The sequence below is a fragment of the Podarcis muralis genome, chromosome 9 (genome assembly GCF_964188315.1).
Source record: "Podarcis muralis chromosome 9, rPodMur119.hap1.1, whole genome shotgun sequence".
Classification (NCBI taxonomy): Eukaryota; Metazoa; Chordata; class Lepidosauria; order Squamata; family Lacertidae; genus Podarcis; species Podarcis muralis.
Genome location: NC_135663.1, coordinates 80,464,752 through 80,486,078, shown reverse-complemented (window position 1 = coordinate 80,486,078; position 21,327 = coordinate 80,464,752). Strand labels below are relative to the sequence as shown.

General features: G+C 43.0%; 2 protein-coding genes across 4 annotated transcripts in view; both read right to left on the bottom strand.

Moving 5' to 3' along the window:
• SH3TC1 (SH3 domain and tetratricopeptide repeats 1) overlaps positions 1-19,300 on the bottom strand; it is a 41,825-nt gene extending 22,525 nt beyond the window's left edge. The window contains exons 1-4 of one of the 3 annotated variants that reach the window (XM_077934548.1): positions 19,085-19,300; positions 5,179-5,431; positions 3,591-3,718; positions 685-790 (exon numbers count right to left, since the gene is read on the bottom strand). In XM_077934548.1, coding sequence (XP_077790674.1) covers positions 685-790; positions 3,591-3,718; positions 5,179-5,410 — 466 coding nt within the window. In that variant the 5' untranslated portion in view covers positions 5,411-5,431; positions 19,085-19,300. Of the gene's footprint in view, positions 1-684; positions 791-3,590; positions 3,719-5,178; positions 5,432-9,633; positions 10,037-19,084 lie in introns of those variants that run through there. The other 2 variants (XM_077934549.1, XM_028744060.2) reach the window with 2 other exon arrangements.
• Positions 1-21,327, bottom strand: part of PSMA4 (proteasome 20S subunit alpha 4) — a 132,946-nt gene that overhangs the window by 57,601 nt on the left and 54,018 nt on the right. The gene's annotated exons all lie outside the window — the stretch shown is intronic.

Below are 21,327 nucleotides of genomic sequence, written 5' to 3'. Positions count from 1 at the left end.
CCTGTCTGTGGAATGCTCTCCCCAGTGAAGTTCGCCTGGCGCCTTCATTATACATCTTTAGGCGCCAGGCAATAATGTTCCTCTTCAATCAGGCCTTTGGCTTATTAACACTCGGTGCCCTATTAAATGTGTTGTTGGATGGGGGACTGCTAGTTTGTTTTTTGTTCTTACTTTTATTATATACTTTGTGCTTTTTATTTTGTAATTTTATGCTGTGAACCGCCCTGAAATCTACAGATGAAGGGCAGGGTATAATAAAATAAAATAAATAAAATATCATTCTATGATTGTCATCGTCATCATAGTGCTCAATTATGTACTTTTAGTTTATGACACCCATCTTCAGCCAAACAGAAATGGAGAGTTTACAGCCCTCAGTTTTATCTAGTGGAAGCTATGCTGATAAATATTTCATCCTTACAAGTGTTTTCACTTTGAGTAATGAGTAAAGATGTTGAAACCCCTTCCATTTTCAAGCCCTTTTCGATTGACTTGCCTAAGATCCAGGACAAAGCATCCAAAATCCAACAGCATGTTTCCAAAAAAGAAAGCAGAAAAAATAGCAAGCATTGAAAAAAGCTGGTTTATATTTCTTCCTATGAAGAAATGTACTGTGAGGACTTATATTTACAATAGCAACAATCACAAAAAATCTTAACTTTCCTATAGGAAGAAGTGCTTTACCAAGGGAATAATAAGTTACAAACTTCCAGATTTCTTCAAAGGTCCAAAATGTCACCACTATTAGTTGGTCTTCACTGTGAATGGACAGCAGCCTGGCAGACAACTCCTAAGAAAGGCAAAAACACCCATGTGTTGCTGATTGTTGCTTTTGATTAAATTTATATCCTGTCCTTCCTCCCAAGGGAGCCTAGGGCAGCGAACAAGTGATGAAACAATACAAATTCTTTGCAACACCTTTAATATATATATATATATATATATATATATATATATATATTTAAAACAGTTCCAATACAGATGAAGACAATACATATACAGTGGTGCCCCGCAAGACGAATGCCTCGCAAGACGAAAAACCCGCTAGACGAAAGGGTTTTCCGTTTTTGAGTTGCTTTGCAAGACGAATTTCCCTATGGGCTTGCTTTGCAAGACGAAAACGTCTTGCGAGTCTTGCAATTTTTTCTGCTCCCCCCCTTTTTCTAAGCCGCTAAGCCGCTAATAGCCTTTTAGCTGCTAAGCCGCTAAGCCTTTAATAGCCGCTAAGCCGCTAAACCGCTAATAGCGCTAATCCGCTAATAGGGTTGCTTCGCAAGACGAAAAAAACGCTAGACGAAGAGACTCGCGGAATGGATTATTTTCGTCTTGCGAGGCACCACTGTATGTGAGTCCTATGGAAGGAACCAGTTAAATCATATTTGAGCTAAAAGATAAAAAACCATGGTGGAAATAATTAAACCACAAGTTTGCCCCAAGAGAAACAGACCTACGGAAGCTACATTAGTGATTGGAGTGAGAAAGAGCAACCCAGCTGCACCGAGTAAAGCAAAAAAGCATACATGTATTTTGCAACTAGGGCTTTTTTCCTAGAAAAAGAGGTGCCAGAACTCGGTTCTGGTGAGTTCCAGCTGGAAAGAAAAGCCCTGCATGTGTTAATAGGAATGTAAGTTGAGTGGTCAATGTACACAACTGGCCATTGTGCAGAGTCACCAGGTTTCAGAGAATGTGCACATAATCCTGCGAGTTTATCTTTGAGATCACCTTACACCATATCTGCCACCAGACCATTTCGATTAGCGGAACTGGCACTGCTACAGGTGCCACATAATAATTGTTCAGTGTTCGAAAGAAATCAATCTTTTAGCGTGCCAGCACTCACAATTTGAGACGCCCTGCCTACTGACATCAGGCGAGCACCTTCATTGTACTTTTCTCAGTGCCTACCAGAAACATTTTTGTTTAGACAAAGACTAACCAGATATGCAGAATGTTCACATATGTTTTAATCCATTTTTAGCTTATTGCTGTTTTAATTAATTTGAACATTTTAAATAATTTTAACTGTTTTTTTTACTGATCATTGTATTGTTTTGTAAATTGCTTTGAGATTTTTTTTATTTTTTATTTTCTAATCAAGTGGTATATAAATTGTATGAAACAAACAAACCTTTCGTGAAGAGAGAATTCCATATTCCCAGTCAATATATGCAATTTCCAACAGGTCTTGGGAAATGAGCATATATTTACTGAGTTTTATACATTCTCCAGATATGATGCATAATCTCCAAAGGGAATAAAAATAAAAATAAATAAAATATTGTCCAGTAGCACCTTATAAACTAAGGTGCTACTGGACCTTTTTTTTTTTTTTTTTTTTGTTATTTCAACTGCGTCAGACCAACACGGCTACCCACCTGAATCTAGAATCTCCAAAGAGGTTTGGGCATGTGTCAATTGCATTTGGTACATTTGCTGGGTAATATGCACATTGTCTGGTTAGTATGCAGAGTCTCCTAGAAACATGCCATTTTCTATTTCTTGTTCAGAAGTGTGCAATCTGCACTCCCTGGGCTGCTTCAGTGCCAATCTATGATCTTACATGGGCCACAACATACCCAGCCAATCTGCAGGAAAAAGAAGTGGGGGCCCTCTAATCCTAAATTTTGTCTGCTGTCCAGGTCCCTTCTCACCAACCTGACCTGGATGCTCCACTCAGCTGAGCAGCACAAGGGGCAGTGAAGAGGAAGGAAAGTTTTAACCAGCAGAGGCAAAGAAGGCTGGACTTGGACTAATCTTTCAGCAGTGGACTGAGCCAGAAATGGCAGTGGGAAGGATTAGCGGTACTTGACACCCTTTCTCTCCCAGACCTCTTGCCTGGTTAAATATCCCTTCCCCTGCATTTCCCCATGATAATTGGGCCCCTTGCTACTATTAAACTTAATAGCAGCGGTGGTGGGGATGCATCAGAATGATGGCAGGGGGAGGGAAGGTTTAAACTTTCCTTTCCCTGCAATTCCCCTTGTGTGGCTCAGCTGACGGGGGAGCAGCTGAGAGGGGGGGGGAGAGAGAGCAGGACTGCGGGGGTGGGGTGGAGCTAATCTTCATCCAGAGACAACCTTCCTGTCGCTTGTCTGATCAGACGGCACATCGCAATAATCCTTCTTGGGTTGAATTGTGAGGAAAGTGGGGTGGGGGTGGAAACGCCCCCTGGGAAGCAAAGAGATTCCCATCTGTGCCAGGCGCCTGAAAGCAGCAAGTGGTCCTGTGAATATCCCTCCTCTCAGGCCATTTAGGGCTTTCAAAGGTGAATACTATAACTGGCCTGAGAATACAGCAGGTGCTGTTATTTCAGCTTTATAGCGTTGGCAGCCAAGTTGACAGCTTTGCTTTATCATAAAGCATCAAGAAATAAGGCTGACTTCAGCTACAGAGCTAAAATTATTGCCCCCTTAAGTTGTGACCATTTTGTGCTTTGCAGGTAACAGAGACAGGGATGCCCAGCCATATTTTCTACACGAAGGATAGCAGGCTGTGCAAAAACAATTCCCATGGCTTATTATAGATCCTGGAAGCTTAATTTTGTGGCACTGAAGGCAATTGTGGATAATAACTGGTTGTAAATGACTTACACAGAAAACTGCCCTGGCTTTTTTGTCATCGTTTTCCAGAAGACGAAGTCGTCCTCTCAGATAACCCTGCAGCTGAGAGTCAGGAAGCCCAGTCTTACATCTTACCATGGTTATCTTCAGGGGTAAATCTGAAAATATGTGTTTGGTAGACTGTGAATATGAACATATGATTAACCTACCTTATACTGAAGTCAGATTACTTCATCTAGCTTAGAACTGTCTACTTTGATTGGCAGTGGCTTTCAGATGCCTCTTCCTTTTGCAAAAGGATATGTGAATATTTGCAGTATTTCACTTTTTTATTATGAAAGACAAGGAATAAAGACTATACTATATATACTAAATATAAATAAATAAATGTGGTAAAAATTAGAATACCAACAGTAGTACAGTTCTATGCATATTAACTCAGAAGTAAGTACCAGGTAAAGGTACCCCTGCCCGTACGGGCCAGTCGTGTCCGACTCTAGGGTTGTGCGCCCATCTCACTCAAGAGGCCGGGGGCCAGTGCTGTCCGGAGACACTTCCGGGTCACGTGGCCAGCGTGACGAAGCTGCTCTGGCGAGCCAGCACCAGCGCAGCACACGGAAACGCCGTTTACCTTCCCGCTATAAAGCGGTACCTATTTATCTACTTGCACTTAGGAGTGCTTTCGAACTGCTAGGTGGGCAGGAGCTAGGACCGAAAGACGGGAGCGCACCCCGCCGCGGGGATTCGAACCGCCGACCATGCGATCGGCAAGCCCTAGGCACTGAGGTTTTACCCACAGTGCCACCCGCGTCCCTTACTATGGAACTTACTTCCAAGTAATTGTACCTATCTAAAACATCAGAAATGTCAAAAAGATATTTTCATCATGTATAGCAGAAATATTCCATTGTTAAAAATGTGTTGAATAATATTATGAGCAGAAATACTGGGAATTTAAGTAATGAAGCATGCAGCGTAATCTCCTGAACCACAGCCAGTTGAATGCAAGCTGAATGCATTCATGAATGCAAATTATCCCCTTACTGAACAGAACTTCAATTGAGACACTCCTTTTTCTAAGAACAAAACCAAATAAATAATACAACGTTACCCCTGTGATTTTCCCTTTTAGACTGCAATGCTACCATAATTGACATAGTTTCACTGGCAACATATGAGTATTGAAGCAGATTGAACTATTCTTCTTCTTCAGGTATCTGAAGAAGTGTGCATGCACACAAAAGCTCATACCAATAACAAACTTAGTTGGTCTCTAAGGTGCTACTGGGGGAAAAAATTAATTTTTGGATTTGGATTTGATATCCCGCTTTATCACTACCCTAAGGAGTCTCAGAGCGGCTAACATTCTCCTTTCCCTTCCTCCCCCACAACAAACACTCTGTGAGGTGAGTGGGGCTGAGAGACTTCAGAGAAGTGTGACTAGCCCAGGTCACCCAGCAGCTGCATGTGGAGGAGCGGAGACGCGAACCCGGCTCCCGAGATTACGAGACTACCGCTCTTAACCACTACACCACACTGGTGTAGTTATTATTGTTATTATTATATGTTTGAGGGTTGAGGAGAGGTGAAACAACTGGAGGACGTTAACAGACCTTACCTTTTTGCTGCTGCTGCTGCAATGCAATTCTCTCATTCACATTGGACAAAGGCACAAGCTTGCAAGGAGAGGTGCTCTCTCCCAGTAGCTCGGCGCTCTCTTCCCAGCTGGTTTTCTGCTTGGGTTGCAGGTGTGAGGGAGAGATGCAAGGATTCTTTCCCTCTGTGACAGCATCATACTCAGAAACAGATGTGCCAAATTGTTCTTCTCCTGTTACTACTGAGGACTCCATCTTTTTCAGGTACTACCAGCTCTATAAAAAGCAAATTACCACACAAACTCTGTTGATGTCACTGACGTGATATAGTATTGTGGCTATGAGACTGAGCTACCACTTCCACTAAAGAACTCAAGAAAATGTCTCTCATGAGAAAAAGAATTTGCTTCTAGATAACAGTCACAGCTGCAGAAGTCCAACACTATAGTTTTTAAGCAGGCTATATTAAGGTGGATTGAGTGGCTAATAATAACAAGAACATTAAAAGCATCTAATATGGTGAAGGTACCTTTGCTGAAGAAACTGAAATTGACCAATTCTATGAAGACTTACAACACCTTATAGAAATGACACCAAAGAAGGATGTTCTTCTCATTATAGGGGATTGGAATGCTAAAGTAGGGAGGCAAGAGATAAAAGGAACAACTGGCAAGTTTGGCCTTGGAGATCAAAACGAAGCAGGGCAAAGGCTAATAGAGTTCTGTCAAGAGAACAAGCTGGTCATCACAAACACGCTTTCCCAACAACACAAGAGACGACTCTACACATGGACATCACCAGATGGGCAGCATCGAAATCAGATTGATTATATTCTCTGCAGCCAAAGATGGAGAAGCTCTATACAGTCAGCAAAAACAAGACCTGGAGCTGACTGTGGCTCAGATCATCGGCTTCTTATAGCAAAATTCAAGCTTAAACTGAAGAAAGTAGGAAAAACCACTGGGCCGGTAAGATACAATCTAAGTCAAATCCCTTATGAATACACAGTGGAAGTGAGGAACAGGTTTAAGGATTTAGATTTGGTGGACAGAGTGCCTGAAGAACTATGGATGGAGGCTCGTAACATTGTACAGGAGGCAGCAACGAAAACCATCCCAATGAAAAGGAAATGCAAGAAAGCAAAGTGGCTGTCCAACGAGGCCTTACAAATAGTGGAGGAGAGAAGGCAAGCAAAATGCGAGGGAGATAATGAAAGATACAGGAAATTGAATGCAGATTTCCAAAGAATAGCAAGGAGAGACAAGAAGGACTTCTTAAACGAGCAATGCAAACAAATAGAGGAAAACAACAGAATGGGAAGAACCAGACATCTGTTCAAGAAAATTGGAGATATGAAAGGAACATTTCGTGCAAAGATTACCATAATAAAGGACAAAAGTGGTAAGGACCTAACAGAAGCAGAAGACATCAAGAAGAGGTGGCAAGAATACACAGAGGAATTATACCAGAAAGATATGGATGTCTCGTACACCCCAGGTAGTGTGGTTGCTGACCTTGAGCCAGACATCCTGGAGAGTGAAGTCAAATGGGCCTTAGAAAGCACTGCAAATAACAAGGCCAGTGGAAGTGATGGTATTCCAGCTGAACTATTTAAAATTTTAAAAGATGCTACACTGTTAAGGTGCTACACTCAATATGCCAGCAAATTTGGAAAACTCAGCAGTGGCCAGAAGATTGGAGAAGATCAGTCTACATCCCAAAGAAGGGCAGTGCCAAAGAATGCTCCAACTACCGCACAATTGCACTCATTTCACACGCTAGCAAGGTTATGCTTAAAATTCTACAAAGAAGGCTCAAGCAGTATGTGGATTGAGAACTCCCAGAAGTGCAAGCTGGATTTAGAAGAGGCAGAGGAACCAGAGACCAAATTGCAAACATGCGCTGGATTATGGAGAAAGCTAGAGAGTTCCAGAAAGACATCTACTTCTGCTTCATTGACTATGCAAAAGCCTTTGACTGTGTTGACCACAGCAAACTATGGCAAGTTCTTAAAGAAATGGGAGTGCCTGATCACCTCATCTGTCTCCTGAGAAATCTCTATGTGGGACAAGAAGCTACAGTTAGAACTGGATATGGAACAACTGATTGGTTCAAAATTGGAAAAGGAGTACGACAAGGCTGTATTTTGTCTCCCTGCCTATTTAATTTATATGCAGAATACATCATGCGAAAGGCTGGGCTGGATGAATCCCAAACTGGAATTAAGATTGCCGGAAGAAATATCAACAACCTCAGATATGCAGATGACACAACCTTGATGGCAGAAAGTGAGGAGGAATTAAAGAACCTTTTAAAGAACCTTTTTTTTTAGTTTTAGCAGAGAGAAAGTACTTTGCATACAATCTGGAGTGAATTAAGAGAATGTTGCTATTAAAAAGACTGGGGAAAATAAAAATGGAAGGTCTAAGAGGTGGAGATTGGGATACCATCGTAAACACAACAGGACACGGAGCTGAACATATGGATCTGGATATGAACAAGCAGATATATAATGAGAAACAAAAATAGAATACTGGTCCAAAGTGTGATCTTAGCGGAGGGACTATGGACATGGATAGAATAATTTATTATTATTCAGTATGGAGTAATGATGTGGGGAATTAATAAAGGTAAAATTAAAATGGTTAAAATTCATTAATAATAATAATAATGGGTGGTGGTTCTTCTTTGGATCAAAGCTGGTTTGGAGGAAAACACATCAAAATGCAGTACAGTGGTACCTCGCAAGACGAATGCCTCGCAAGACGAAAAACTCGCAAGACGAAAGGGTTTTTGGTTTTTTGAGTTGCTTCGCAAGACGAATTTCCCTATGGGCTTGCTTTACAAGACGAAAATGTCTTGCAAGTTTGTTTCCTTTTTCTTAAAACCGTTAATACCCAGGGTGCATTGCTTGAAGAGGTGCAGTTGCACGCGGTGTGGTAGCCTTTTTTGAGGTTTTTGAAGACTTTGGTGATTTTTGAAGCTTTTCCAAAACTTCTTTTGAAACCGTGCTTCGCAAGATGAAAAATTCGCAAGACGAAAAAACTCGCAGAATGAATTAATTTCGTCTTGCGAGGCACCATTGTATTTCATATGATACAGAATATGGGTTGCTGCTAACATTGTGGGTGCACATCTTCCCAAAGTAGTGCTGGGATCACACTGGACCGGATGGGCGTATGGACACAGTCCTAGTTATAGTTGCCTCCTGACCCCCAGGACCAAGGCAGGATCCAGGAGACCCTTAAGCCGCTGATCTTTCAAGAAGCCCCGTATATTTTAAAGTAAGCAACCCCCATCCAGAACAGGCTGCGCAGCTAATCCTGGATTAGTTCTCCTATTGCACCTCTCTGTCTTTACACGATTAAACCTCAGCTTGTTAATCCACATCCAATTAATCATTGCTCCCAGATAATAAAAAAAAAAGACTTCTGCTGTCTCTCTGGAATCAAAAGAAAAGGAGAGATACAGCCAAGGCTCATAACCATATTCCTATTTATGGCACCCCATCCTGCACCCAGAAGAGAACTGCTTTTCAGCAGCAAAATCCAGAAACCCAACTAAATGGATGCCACCAATTGCCAAGGATTTGCTGGGGTGCATTTGGAGGGAAGAAGCAGGAGATGGGGGGGAGGGGCTGTTTCATCCTTTCCCGGCAGCCGTCTTCCCTTTTCCCCCTTATTAACCTACAACTGGGAGAAAGTGGCCAGGGAAATAAACTTTCAATAGTAAATTGCCCCCTCCCGCTGCTTCTCCTTAATTATAAAATGACCCCCACTTTGCACACCCATGGTAGACACCAGCTGGGAAGCTCTTGTTTACAGTTGTCATTCAGCTTTCATTCTGTTAACCCCCAAACTACACCAGCTGTCATTTTGACCTACATGGATAGGGGGAAAGACAGTGTAAAGTGTGCATATGGAAGTGTGGGGGAATGACTTAGGACTTAAGGGTTCATTGGATTTCATATTCTAGGAAGAGAAAATAATCTATCCTGTGCAAATTCCTGAAAAGCTGAAAAGCTGAGTTTTACATCAGTTTGCCATTCCCGCCCCCCCCAGGCACCGCAACTATTTTATTTTACAGACTAATCCCCTTCTCTTCTCTTCTCATGCATTCAGTCTTCCTGCAAAAAGCTGCGTTAGTTGCCCAGTATCTGAAATAGCCGCAGAGAGGGCCAGCCCAAGACATTTTGCTAGTTGAAGCAGAACGCCAAATGGTGCCTCACCCCAACCCCACGTTAAGGTCAAAGGACCATAGTAGGGAAAGTTATGTTGGCACTTGAGGCAGAAAAATCTCACAAGTGCCTCTTCCCGACAGTCAAAATACAACAACAACAAAATTAGAATAGCTAACAATTTGTTGCCCTTGTTCTGAAGTAAACACCTCACTCTGCCTAATGATAGGGTCGGCCCCATGAGAGCCACAGAACTGAATCAAAACACACAAACAAAAAGTCTGAGAGAGAGTACACCTACCTCCCAGCCTTGCTGGTTCCTAATTTTCACTTCAGCAACATAAGGCACATTTTACCAGTTTTGTTCCAACCAATTCCCGATACATCCTTTCCTGTTTGAACCTCCCCCCACTTCTCTTTTCCTGTTGGCTCACATCTGATCTGGACAGTTTAGCTAACTCTGCAAGTTAGTTGACCATTAACAGACACTGTTAATCTTAGAGTCTCTTCTTTAAAACTGACTTGTTGCTCTTTGCCTGTTGAAATCCTGAACTCCAAGTTAGCAGATTATATCCTTTTAGAAGCAGCGCATCACTCAAGGGGCAGACTTCAGCTTTGCTTTTGCCTCCTGCAATCAACAGCAGAATAAATGGAGGGGCTCAAGTCTTCCTGACCAACAGCTCAGGCTGGAAGCCCTTCCCCAGGCCCTGCCAAGGGGGGACTCCCATGTTTACTCATTGGTGAAAAAATGCCAGTGTTCAGGGACCTGTCTTTTCACTTCATATATCCTAGGCTGGAAGCCTTTGCACAGAAAACAGGCACAGTGCTGAGCCCCGGATCAAATTAAGCCCTAATAGGATCAACGATGGAACCACAATGGTTAAAAACATTTAACATATTGACTATAATCCAGCCAAATCACAACATAGTAAAGGTGCAAGTCAGAGTGACACACAAGCGGCTCAGCAATGTTAGCACAGTTCCACTGGGTGTGCCAAAGGAACAATCACTGCGTAAAAGGTCCTCTCTGACACATGGTCACCAACTTCATAGGCCTAGGCAGCAGACACACCAAGATGGCCTCTGACTGAGACCTCAGTGTGCAGTCTGGATGGTATGGGTGCACATGGTCCATCACATGGCTCAGGCCCGTTTAGGGTTTTATAGCTTAAGCGCTTTAAAATGGGCCAAGAAACATAGCAGAAGTCAGTGCGTAGCTGGTATAATACAGGAACTGGTGAAGCTGACTGTTGTGCACCCATGAGGACTGTGGCAGCCACAATCTGAACCAGCTGAAGTTTCCAGACTGCCTCTAAAAGCAGCCGCACATAAAATGCATTACAGGAGTACAGTATGAACATGACCAGAGCATGGACCCCTGTGGCTAGGTCTACCTTCTCTAGAAACGTCTGCAGTTGGGTGAAGCTAATAAAACAATCCTGGCTACCGAGTTAAATGTTTTTATGTTTAATGTTTAATTATGCTTTTATGTATGTTAGAAGGCACCCAGAGGGGCTGGGGAAACCCAGTCAGATGGGTGGAGTGCAAATAATAATAATAATAATAATAATAATAATAATAATAATAATAATAAGGCTTCCCCAGTCAGGAGCACACAAACTTGTGACCCAGGGCTCTTACAATCAGTCTTCCTGACCAATGTAGTTTTTCTCAGTCTGGAACCATTCATGCTCACCTAGATTGAGTCCACACGGGTGGGTGTGGTTACTTACTACGCATTTGAAAACCCTCCCCTTGATAAGGTTAAATCATTACTAACACAACAATGTAAGGTGATGCCTAAACATCAGGCTCATGTGACCAACTCCTTGATGACCGCAATAAAATTAATGCTGAAGACCAGATTCAATTCAACTCTGGGCTTATCTACCCGTAATCTTTTCCTGCTGCTTTCTTCTGGGGAAAACTGCTCTTTAGTGCTCAATTGGAGCAAACAGCAATTCGGGTTTTCTCCAGGTTGATGTTTGCTCCAGCTGAGCACAAAAGAGCAAGTTTTCCCTGGGAAAGGAGTGGGGCAAGGGGGAAACCGCTCAGAGTTGTGCTTTCTAGACACGGAACAAGCAGAAATGTGGATGAGCCCTCACAGGGGGTCTTCTTTAGCGGTCAATGAATATACAAGTCATAATGTTGCCACTGGAAGTAATTAATTTGACTGATCTATATAGATATGGTGACCTGACCTACAATAGAATGTATAATAGTTAATTGCAGCCCTATAACTTTCTCACTCATAGGTCATATTTGGCCCAGCAGGGGTCCCAATTTCACCCACAAGGCCATTTTCCAAAAACTATTTGATTTTAAGTGAATTGCCATCTCATCCAAATTCCAGATTTTGGTCAGGTAGTCATCCAGTCAAGTTATGCTGTTACTGAGAAGGGGGCAGAGGTCAAGAAAATTTAAATTAGACACGTTTTTGCCACATGTATGATTGATTTTGGCCTTTTCTAGCAACTATCACATCTTCTGCTTTCATAAATACTACTAGAAGGAATACAATTTTAAAAATCATAATTTGACTCCAGACTTAGGGCTTGTCTACATTCAAGCATTATTTACCGTAGCTGTTGACTGACTTTCCCCTTATCTGAGTTAGACAAGAGTGATCTACACTCACATGTATTTCCGTTCATAACAGTAGGCTTCCCCTTCTAATGTGCTGGTTCTATTATGCCTAAAAAAAATATCAAGAGGGCATGCAAAGAGGGCTTTTTGGTGTGTGTGTTAAACCCACTCAAAAGTGTGCAGAAGCACATAGGCAATTGTAAATTTTCTTGTGTTGTTTTCTGAGAGATGAAATGAAAGGGGGAGTGAACTAGGAGGAGTTAAAAGCACCGCCAGAAAAGAAATAATTGAGCAAGTAGTTGGCATGGAAAGAGTGGCAGAAAGTGACGATTGATCCCCACTCCCCGCCACCAAAAAACCCCTCACCAAAACAAATAGTATGAAGCCCCATTTCGCCCAATTTATTGGATTAACCCTGCATTAGGTAAACCTAAATTTTCAGGGGGAAAGCATAAAAATTTGCGTTTGAGGGTAACGTAAGATGGACTATGCAATTAAATGCGAATACAAGCCGTAAACTCCATTGCAGCCAAACCCTAACAGTACAAGTCCCATTGAGTTCAACTGTATTCAATTACAAGCATTTATCTACAGGACTGCAGTCTGTTTGTTGCCCTTAGGCCCAATGAAATCAATGTCAGGTCTATCCTTTTTCGTTGATTTCAGTGGGCATTGTGTGCAAAAAAGCATACACACACTATACCTTGAAATCACATTTGTGTTACCCTTTTCCTCCTCAAAGAATTCTGGGCACTATCATTGACCCCTCACAGAGATATAATTCCCATAAATCCTTTACAAACTAAAGTACCCAGAATTCTTTGAGGAAAATATGCTTCACATGTATAATAATAATAATAATAATAATAATAATAATAATAATATGCCACCCATCTGATTGGATTGCCCCAGCTACTCTGGGCATCTCCCAACAAAATATTAAAACACACACAAAAGACCTCAACAGCAAGCATAGTGTGTGCATAGTTTTTGACGACCTGGAAGCTGTCTGCGGACAAACGCCGGCTCCCTCGGCCAGTAAAGCGAGATGAGCACCGCAACCCCAGAGTCGTCCACAACTGGACTTAATGGTCAGGGGTCCCATTACCATTACAAACCCGGGGTCTTTTTCAGCCATGGGCTGGTCCACCGTCCCTCAGACCATGTGGTGGGCCGGACTATATTTTTTTTGGGGGAAATAATGAATTCCTATGCCCCACAAATAACCCCGAGATGCATTTTAAATAAAAGGACACATTCTACTCATGTAAAGACACAGATTCCTGGACCGTCCGCAGGCCGGATTTAGAAGGTAACTGAGCCGGATCCGGTCCCTGGGCCTTAGTTTGCCTACCCATGCTCTAAACCCATATTAGGAAGATGTATATCCCCTTTATGTTTAAGATCACAAGCTGTATGTGATATTCCGTTCTCATTCTACTCAGGATCCAGGTCCAGCTATCACTTGGCTCCTTCTACATAAAAACAAATACTCAAAACATGTCCACCTACAATCCCTTTTGGATAGTTTGATGCATTTAGGTTTCTTTTGAAAGGAAGCTGAGATATGCATGACATAGGAGTGGGGGAAAGAGAACATTTCCTTTTATTGTTTTCTTCAGGGCCAGCACAGCTTCCTGCTTCACTGTGTCTGCATGGTCAGCTGAATATGCAGCGGATTTTCAGATGCAGCCATCTGAAACACCCTCGTGGAGTGCAGTGGTTAGAGCAGGGGTAGGCAACCTAGGGCCCGGGGGCTGGATGTGGCCCAGTCGCCTTCTCAATCCAACCCGTGGACAGTCCGGGAATCAGTGTGCTTTTACATGAGTAGAATGTGTGCTTTTATTTAAAATGCATCTCTGGGTTATTTGTGGGGCATAGGGATTCATTCATTTTATTTCCTTCAAAATATCCTCACAGAACTCTAGCCCAATGGGTGCCATTAATTTGATTTTGAAATTATTTTAGAATGATTTTAGAATGCTGTGTTACTTTGATTGTTGTTAGCCGCTCTGAGCCCGGCTTCGGCTGGGGAGGGCAGGATATAAATAAATTTTTATTATTGTTGTTGTTATGCTCTGTTCATCTATTTACTGGTTGTCCTTTTAGTGATAGTCATTATTTATGTAATTTAATTAATTTATTATTTATTTAATTTAATTGTTTTATTATGATATAACCCATCCTGGGACTTTGAGTGAAGAACAGGTAATAAACGTTTCTTTTTTAAAAAAATCTGCAAAGGTTCGAGATTTTGAATCTGAAAGGTGGGGACTGGGGGAGAATTAAGTGTGCCTGGAACCAGTGGATTTAATAGAACGGCGGGCCGGATTAGGCCCCCTAAACTGACTTTGGACATGGCTGCTCCATAAACATCTGAGGAAGCCACTGTGAAAACTGAAGTAGGGCAGTCCCTCCTTCTGGGTTAGTAAATGAGGAACACTTTTGTTTCTGACTCTGTCAACTGCTAGCATGCAACCCAAAATATTTTCCCCCAAGGAAAATGCACCTAAAAAATGTTTACCCACCTCTGCCTTACTGTGTTCTGAAAAAAGAAAAATAGGTCTGACATAAGATGACACATCTACATGTTACAAGAAAAAACTCTCACTCAATATAGTGTAATTTAATTACTGGTGGGTAGGGAAATAATGTATGGCATAAAACATTTATTTCCCCTCTGTCTGAATCCATTTTTTTAAATGAAAAGGGGAAGATGTACACCTTTCAGTACTGAAGCTGAAGGATGTGCAGTGAGATACAATAATGTTTATTGTGATGTTCCACAACAATGTGCATTCAAAGCATGTTAATAGAATGCATATTAAATCAGTATCAAACTATTTCTCCCCAATCTAGATCTCCCTTCATACAAGCTGCATTAATAATAATAATAATAATAATAATAATAATAATAATAATAATAATTTATTTATACCCCACCCTCCCCCGCCAAGACCGGGCTCAGGGCAGCTAACAACTGATAATAAAAACAAGTTGATTAAAATACAATTGAAAAGATTAAGATACAACATTAAAACATTAGGGTGCAGCCTCTTCACAGGAGGAGAAAGGAAAAAGAAAGAGGGGGAGGGAATCAAACTGATTCTAAGCCAAAGGCCAGGCGAAACAACTCTGTCTTACGGGCCCTGTGGAAAGAAATCAGATCCCGCAGGGCCCTGGTCTCATGAGACAGAGCGTTCCACCAGGCCGGAGCCATCACTGAAAAGGCCCTGGCTCTGGTTGAGGCTAATCTGACTTCCTTAGGGCCTGGGACCTCTAGGGCGTTGCTATTTATGGACCTTAAGGTCCTCCGTGGGGCATACCAGGAGAGGCAGTCCCGTAGGTACGCGGGTCGTAGGCCGTGAAGGAAGATTTGCTCCATCTGGAAGGCCATGCAAGTATCTGTATGAAAAATAGAGATCATAGACACACCAACATCTTGTCTAAGGTAAAGGTAAAGGTACCCCTGCCCGTACAGGCCAGTCTTGACAGACTCTAGGGTTGTGCGCTCATCTCACTCTAGAGGCCGGGAGCCAGCGCTGTCCGCAGACACTTCCGGGTCACGTGGCCAGCGTGACAAAGCTGCATCTGGCGAGCCAGCGCAGCACACGGAACGCCGTTTACCTTCCTGCTAGTAAGCGGTCCCTATTTATCTACTTGCACCCGGGGGTGCTTTCGAACTGCTAGGTTGGCAGGCGCTGGGACTGAGCAATGGGAGCGCACCCCACCACAGGGATTCAAACCGCCGACCATGCGATCGGCAAGTCCTAGGCGCTGAGGTTTTACCCACAGCACGAGTTGTCCCTTAAAACTGTGGAATTCATCCAGCCTCATATACGGTAACCAACATGTTTAACTCTAATTGATGCATGAAGGGGTTAAGACCATAGAGTAAGCTGTCCTTAGCTAGGTCACACCCCCTCACTGTGGGAAGACAGGTTACTTAACTCTTTGTTCTCTTCCATTTTCTCTCTTCAGCCATGTCACCCTACCCTGCTCTAAGATCATAGGCGCCGACTCCATGGGGCCTGAGGGGGCCCGAGCCCCCTCAAAAATTCGTTTGGGGGGGCTCTGCCCCCCCAATAATTTAAGAAAATTATTAGTTATATTATGCTTTGTAAAATCACAAAATTATGTTGGTATTTTTTATTTTCCTTGTTTGACGATAGTTACCTTTTAAAATTGGGACGCGGGTGGCGCTGTGGGTAAAAGCCTCAGCACCTAGGGCTTGCCGATCGAAAGGTCGGCGGTTCGAATCCCCGCGGCAGGGTGCGCTCCCGTTGTTCGGTTCCAGCGCCTGCCAACCTAGCAGTTCGAAAGCACCCCCGGGTACAAGTAGATAAATAGGGACCGCTTACTAGCGGGAAGGTAAACGGTGTTTCCGTGTGCGGCTCTGGCTCGCCAGAGCAGCGATGTCACGCTGGCCACGTGACCCGGAAGTGTCTCCAGACAGCGCTGGCCCCTGGCCTCTTGAGTGAGATGGGCGCACAACCCTAGAGTCTGTCAAGACTGGCCCGTACGGGCAGGGGTACCTTTTACCTTTTAAAATACATTCAGTAATGAGTTAAAACAAAGCCACTCCCGATCTAGAGAGGGGGTGGGGTTGCGGGCTCTCGACCCATCAACAATCTTGCGGGGCTGGCGTCAGCCCCGCGAGAAGCGGGAATTCCCCCTAGCTCATTAATATTCACCGCCCACGGCGGCAGCCAATCGGCTGCCGCAAAGGGCGGGCCCTCACAGGTTCACTTAAGGTCGGGGCAGCCCGGGGCTCGCCCCTTTCGTTCCCCCAGCAGCAGCGGTTTGGAGGTCTTGCCCCCCCCCCAATATTTTTTATAAGTCAGCGCCCCTGGATCAGACCACATGGCTTTAGCAAGTCATCTTAGTGTTTCTATACAAAAATTTTAGAAACTCTTACAACTTTTTAAAACGATGTTGTTCTGCCTGCTTTTTTCTTGCTGCTGCATGGAAAAGCACATCAATCTGACCTCTGAAAAAATTGTCAGTAAACCATTTTTAACTTACCGAACCCATGGTCTCTTTCTATATTAAGGGAAGTGAGAAACTTAGGAAAGAAACTTAGGAGAGGATATTTTAAAGGTCTAACAGCATATATTTCCAGTATTTTACTTTACTGCATGTTTTGTGATTTTAAATATCTGCTACGGCTCTCTCACCACAGAAATCTTGCAGGCAATAACTCTGGCGTCATCTAGCAACTCACTTCTTTATGGTAGTTTTAAGGAACTGCTCCAAGTGGCTACCACTGCACCATAGATTCTTAAAGACTTCCCCATGTAGCAGTTACAAACCAAGCAGCACACTGGAAGCAAAATAATCTGACTCCATCTGCAATGCTCCCTACCACAAACCCTAAAAGCAGTGAATGACATCAGCCCTTATATTGATCCATACTATATTAATCCGTAATAGATTAATCCAGTCATGCTGGTTCAAGCATATATCTGGAAATAAGTCCCATTCCAATCTTAAATTCAGATGCACTTTCATAATTCACATCCAAAATAAGATTAAAAAAATGGACCCATTTAAGCCATATGTTTTGACGAAACTCACAAGTAGGACATGTAAACAATAGCTCTCCTGCTTCTTGTTCCCAGGTGCGAGTCAGAGAGAGGCAGCCATCTCAGGTGAGAGGTACTACAGAGCGGCAGCTAAAGAGTATTGGAGGAGGGAGCGCTATATGACATGGGGCCTCCCTGCTATGCTGCCCTCAAGCGCAGTGAAAGATGCTGTCCTGTTTCCACTGTCAAAGAAAGGCTGTGTACACACTATACTTTTATACTGTGAGGTAAACTCTAAGCCAGGGGTCCCCAAACTAAGGCCGGTGGGCCAGATAAGGCCCGAGGGACTCGTTTATCCGGCCTGCAGTGACCCCTGCCGCCCGCTCGGTTTTACCAGTGCTGCACTGTGCGGCCTCCCACTTCTGGGTCAGAGGAGCACCAGAAATAGCTTATGCGCAAGTGTTATTTGCGCATGCGCGTTATTTCCGGTGCACCTCTGAGTCGGAGGAGGCCCGTGCACATGTGCACAAGCTATTTCTGGTGCTCCTCCAACCCAGAAGTGTGGCAGAAATAGGGTGTGTGCACGCATGTGGGCACGTGCTCCCCCACCCTCCGCCCCGCCGCGCAATTGGCGCTGGAGACGTGTGGTAAGTTTGCTGACCCCTGCTCTAAGCAACCCTTAACAAACTGGCTGGCATCTTGCCTGTTGTCTCAGCCAGCAAGATGACTTGAGGCAGTTCTCCTCATCGCTTCCAAACTACTCGCCTCCAGCTGATTATTTGCAAGAGAATAAATGGTGTTCAAATCCAGAAAAAGCCAGCTAACGCTGGAGCAGCCCAACAGGAAGAAGCACCAAACACCATCATATATGCCCCCCCGACTTGTTTCCTTGCCAGCTTTATATCTTCACATCTTGTGTTAAGGGTTTTTTTTTTTTTGTTTCATTGTGGAAGGAGGAACACTTTAATCTAAAGGCTAAAAAGCAGCTGATGTGCAATTACTATATTTTACTCACTTGGCTTTTCCCTGCGGCTGAAGCCTTAGAGCAATTATAACATCTTATAAAGAATATGAAATCAAACATTAATTATCAGATGAAAGACAGTTAATTATCTCAGAAGAGAACCCAATGACCCTGACACAGACTGAACTTACTCCTCCAAAAAAAATCTAAAAGTACAAAATAAAATTATTTAAAAACAAAAACATGAATAGTTCCCTAGCAGAGAAAGAGTAAATAATGTGCACCTCAGTTTAAAACCAAACTAAAAGAGTAACAGCATGAAATTAAATTATCAAACAATTACCAAACATACACACACACACACACAATAAGAAAACATTGCCTCTTGACTTCATAAATGTAGGGATAATTAAAAATAGCTAGTTCAGTCATAGAAATATTAGTTTAACTCCCACCCCAATAATACCCTATTTTATTTCTTCATTTTTAGGGCCTTACAGAGCAATCCTTACTCAGAAGTAAACCTTAGTGAATTCGGTGGGGCTTATTCCCAGGTAAATGGGGTTAGGATTAAAGCCTTAGTTCCAAAGTAAAATATTAACCTTGTATATCTGGCACCTAATGCAGAGAACAGAATCATGAAAGCTTGAGTCACAGAGAGAGATGGCGACACTCACCTGACAGGGGAGGCAAAGCAAAGCAATCCAACTGTGAGAAGGCCAATGATGGGAGGCTTCAGCCAGTAAATTGGGCAGGTGGATGAATTTAAAGGGTAAGGCAGTCTCCACACGACAGTATTCCCTGTTCCGGCACCTTCAGTCTTTCCCTTGGCCCATCACTCATGTTCTTTATATGCAGGAAAGATTGTACAGTGTTCATCTCTGCTAACCATTGCTACGTTGGAAGGGAATCTACTGATTTCAAGCAAAGCTGTGGAAACATGAGGATGCTTTGTGGCCGCTGTGGCTGGAGTGTTAAAGAAGCCCAGGAGAGGAAGCAAGACACAGAGCCCGTTTCACTTGGGAAATTCCAGATAACTAAATCAACCTAGGGGCCCCAAATGGAGTGGAGTTGCAGAAGGAAGTGGGAAACAGAGTAAGCAGTGGGTTGGAAAGCAGATATGTGAGAGGATCAAGGCAAAAACAGGCCAAACAGCTGGAGAAGGCCTCTAAGCATGTCCGTGGATGGTCACAGGAGCCGGGCATCTGGGAGTGTGGGGGGCAGAAGGCAGAGGACCAAGAGCCAGAAGCGGACTGAATTCCAGTTATTGGCCTGAACTAATTAGCTAAATTTTAACTGCAGGTGTCTGGCAAAATGTTATTAGATGGAACATATATGTGCCATTGTTGGTGTCCTATGTGCATTGTAGCTTTGGAGTGTACGAAGGCAGTCAAAGTAAATGTCCTTAAAACAAAGCAAACAAAAAACCTGCAGTGGGTGGGGGACTGGAATACGGCTACAGTGGTGCCCCGCAAGACGAAATTAATTCGTTCTGCAATTTTTGTCGTCTAGCGAATTTTTCGTCTTGCGAAGCACGAAATCCCATAGGAATGCATTGAAAATCAATTAATGCGTTCCTATGGTCAAAAAAAGTCCAAACAAAGCCAAATTTGGTACAACAACAGTTTATTAACTGCTCTTTAAAGTCACACATACTGTAAAGAGCAGTTCAAAAATTGAAGGGAAAATAAATTAACTTTATAAACAAAACATGTCTTTGTTTTTAGACAAAGAAAACAAAGTCGCGAGACGTTTTCGTCTTGCGAAGCAAGCCCATAGGGGAAATTCGTCTTGCGAGGCAAATCGAAAACGGAAAAACCTTTCGTCTAGCGAGTTGTTTGTCTTGCGAGGCATTCGTCTTGCGAGGTACCACTGTACCAGCTTTTTGTTTTACTGGCCTGAACCGTATGTGTTTAATCACAATCTGAACTGTTATGTATTGAAGTTCTCACCCTGGCCACCAGGAGTATTGTGTATACAGTTTTCACTCAGGTCCACGTCAGTTACTTTAGGCGGGAAACCCTGGGTTGTTGTTGCTACAATGTTGACAGCCAGCTGCCTATAAAAGCAGGCCGGCTGAGCTGTTTGCTGCTCAGTTCTGTTCCAGCTTACAAAATAAAGAGCTGCTTTGGAGAAATCGCTGTGTCGTCTGCCATGTCTATCCACTATTCAACACGAACAGTAACTGAGCTGCTGAAAATGTGGCAACCTTAGGTTCACTTACTGCTTATGACCATAATCCAAGATGGGGAGAGAAAGACACCCATCTGCAGAAGTCAAGTGTCTCCACAAAGCTGTAGTCCAAACTGTATTTTACAGTCATAAAAATTAAGATGTCGTGGTGAGAACTTGGTCGGAGAATTTGAGGGAGGTAATAGCATGTCCACTGGATACACTTTCCCTTTAAGCAGCTGCTGTGGGCTGTTTGAAAGCTCCAGAAATATTTTGTTCCTGTTATTTTAAATATTTCTAAGACATCTTTCAAGGCAAAAAGCTCTCCTAAGGCAGCTCACATAAAAATATAGACTTGCAATGCAAAACCTCAATAGAATACCATAATTTAAAACAGTAGTTAGAACCAACCATTTTAAACACTATTTAAACCCAGTAGTAAGACAGCTACTAATAATCCAGAACTTTCGAGAATGAAACTAAAAAAAGGATGACCTCATACTTCTCTGAATTGTTATCACTGAATGCCTTAAAGCTGTCACTGGATGTCTCTTGGTGTTTTCCAGAACAAATAAATGTTATCGTGTTAATAGTCCCTCAGAGGATCATTATGAATAGCTCATGACAGTTATTTTCCAGATCTGGGAGGAGGAATGTTTTTTCATTGTCTTCAAAGACAGCTGGCTATTTCTGCCACATGGCATTCTTCAGGGCCATAAATCAAAGTATAGCCACTCCTCTACATGGT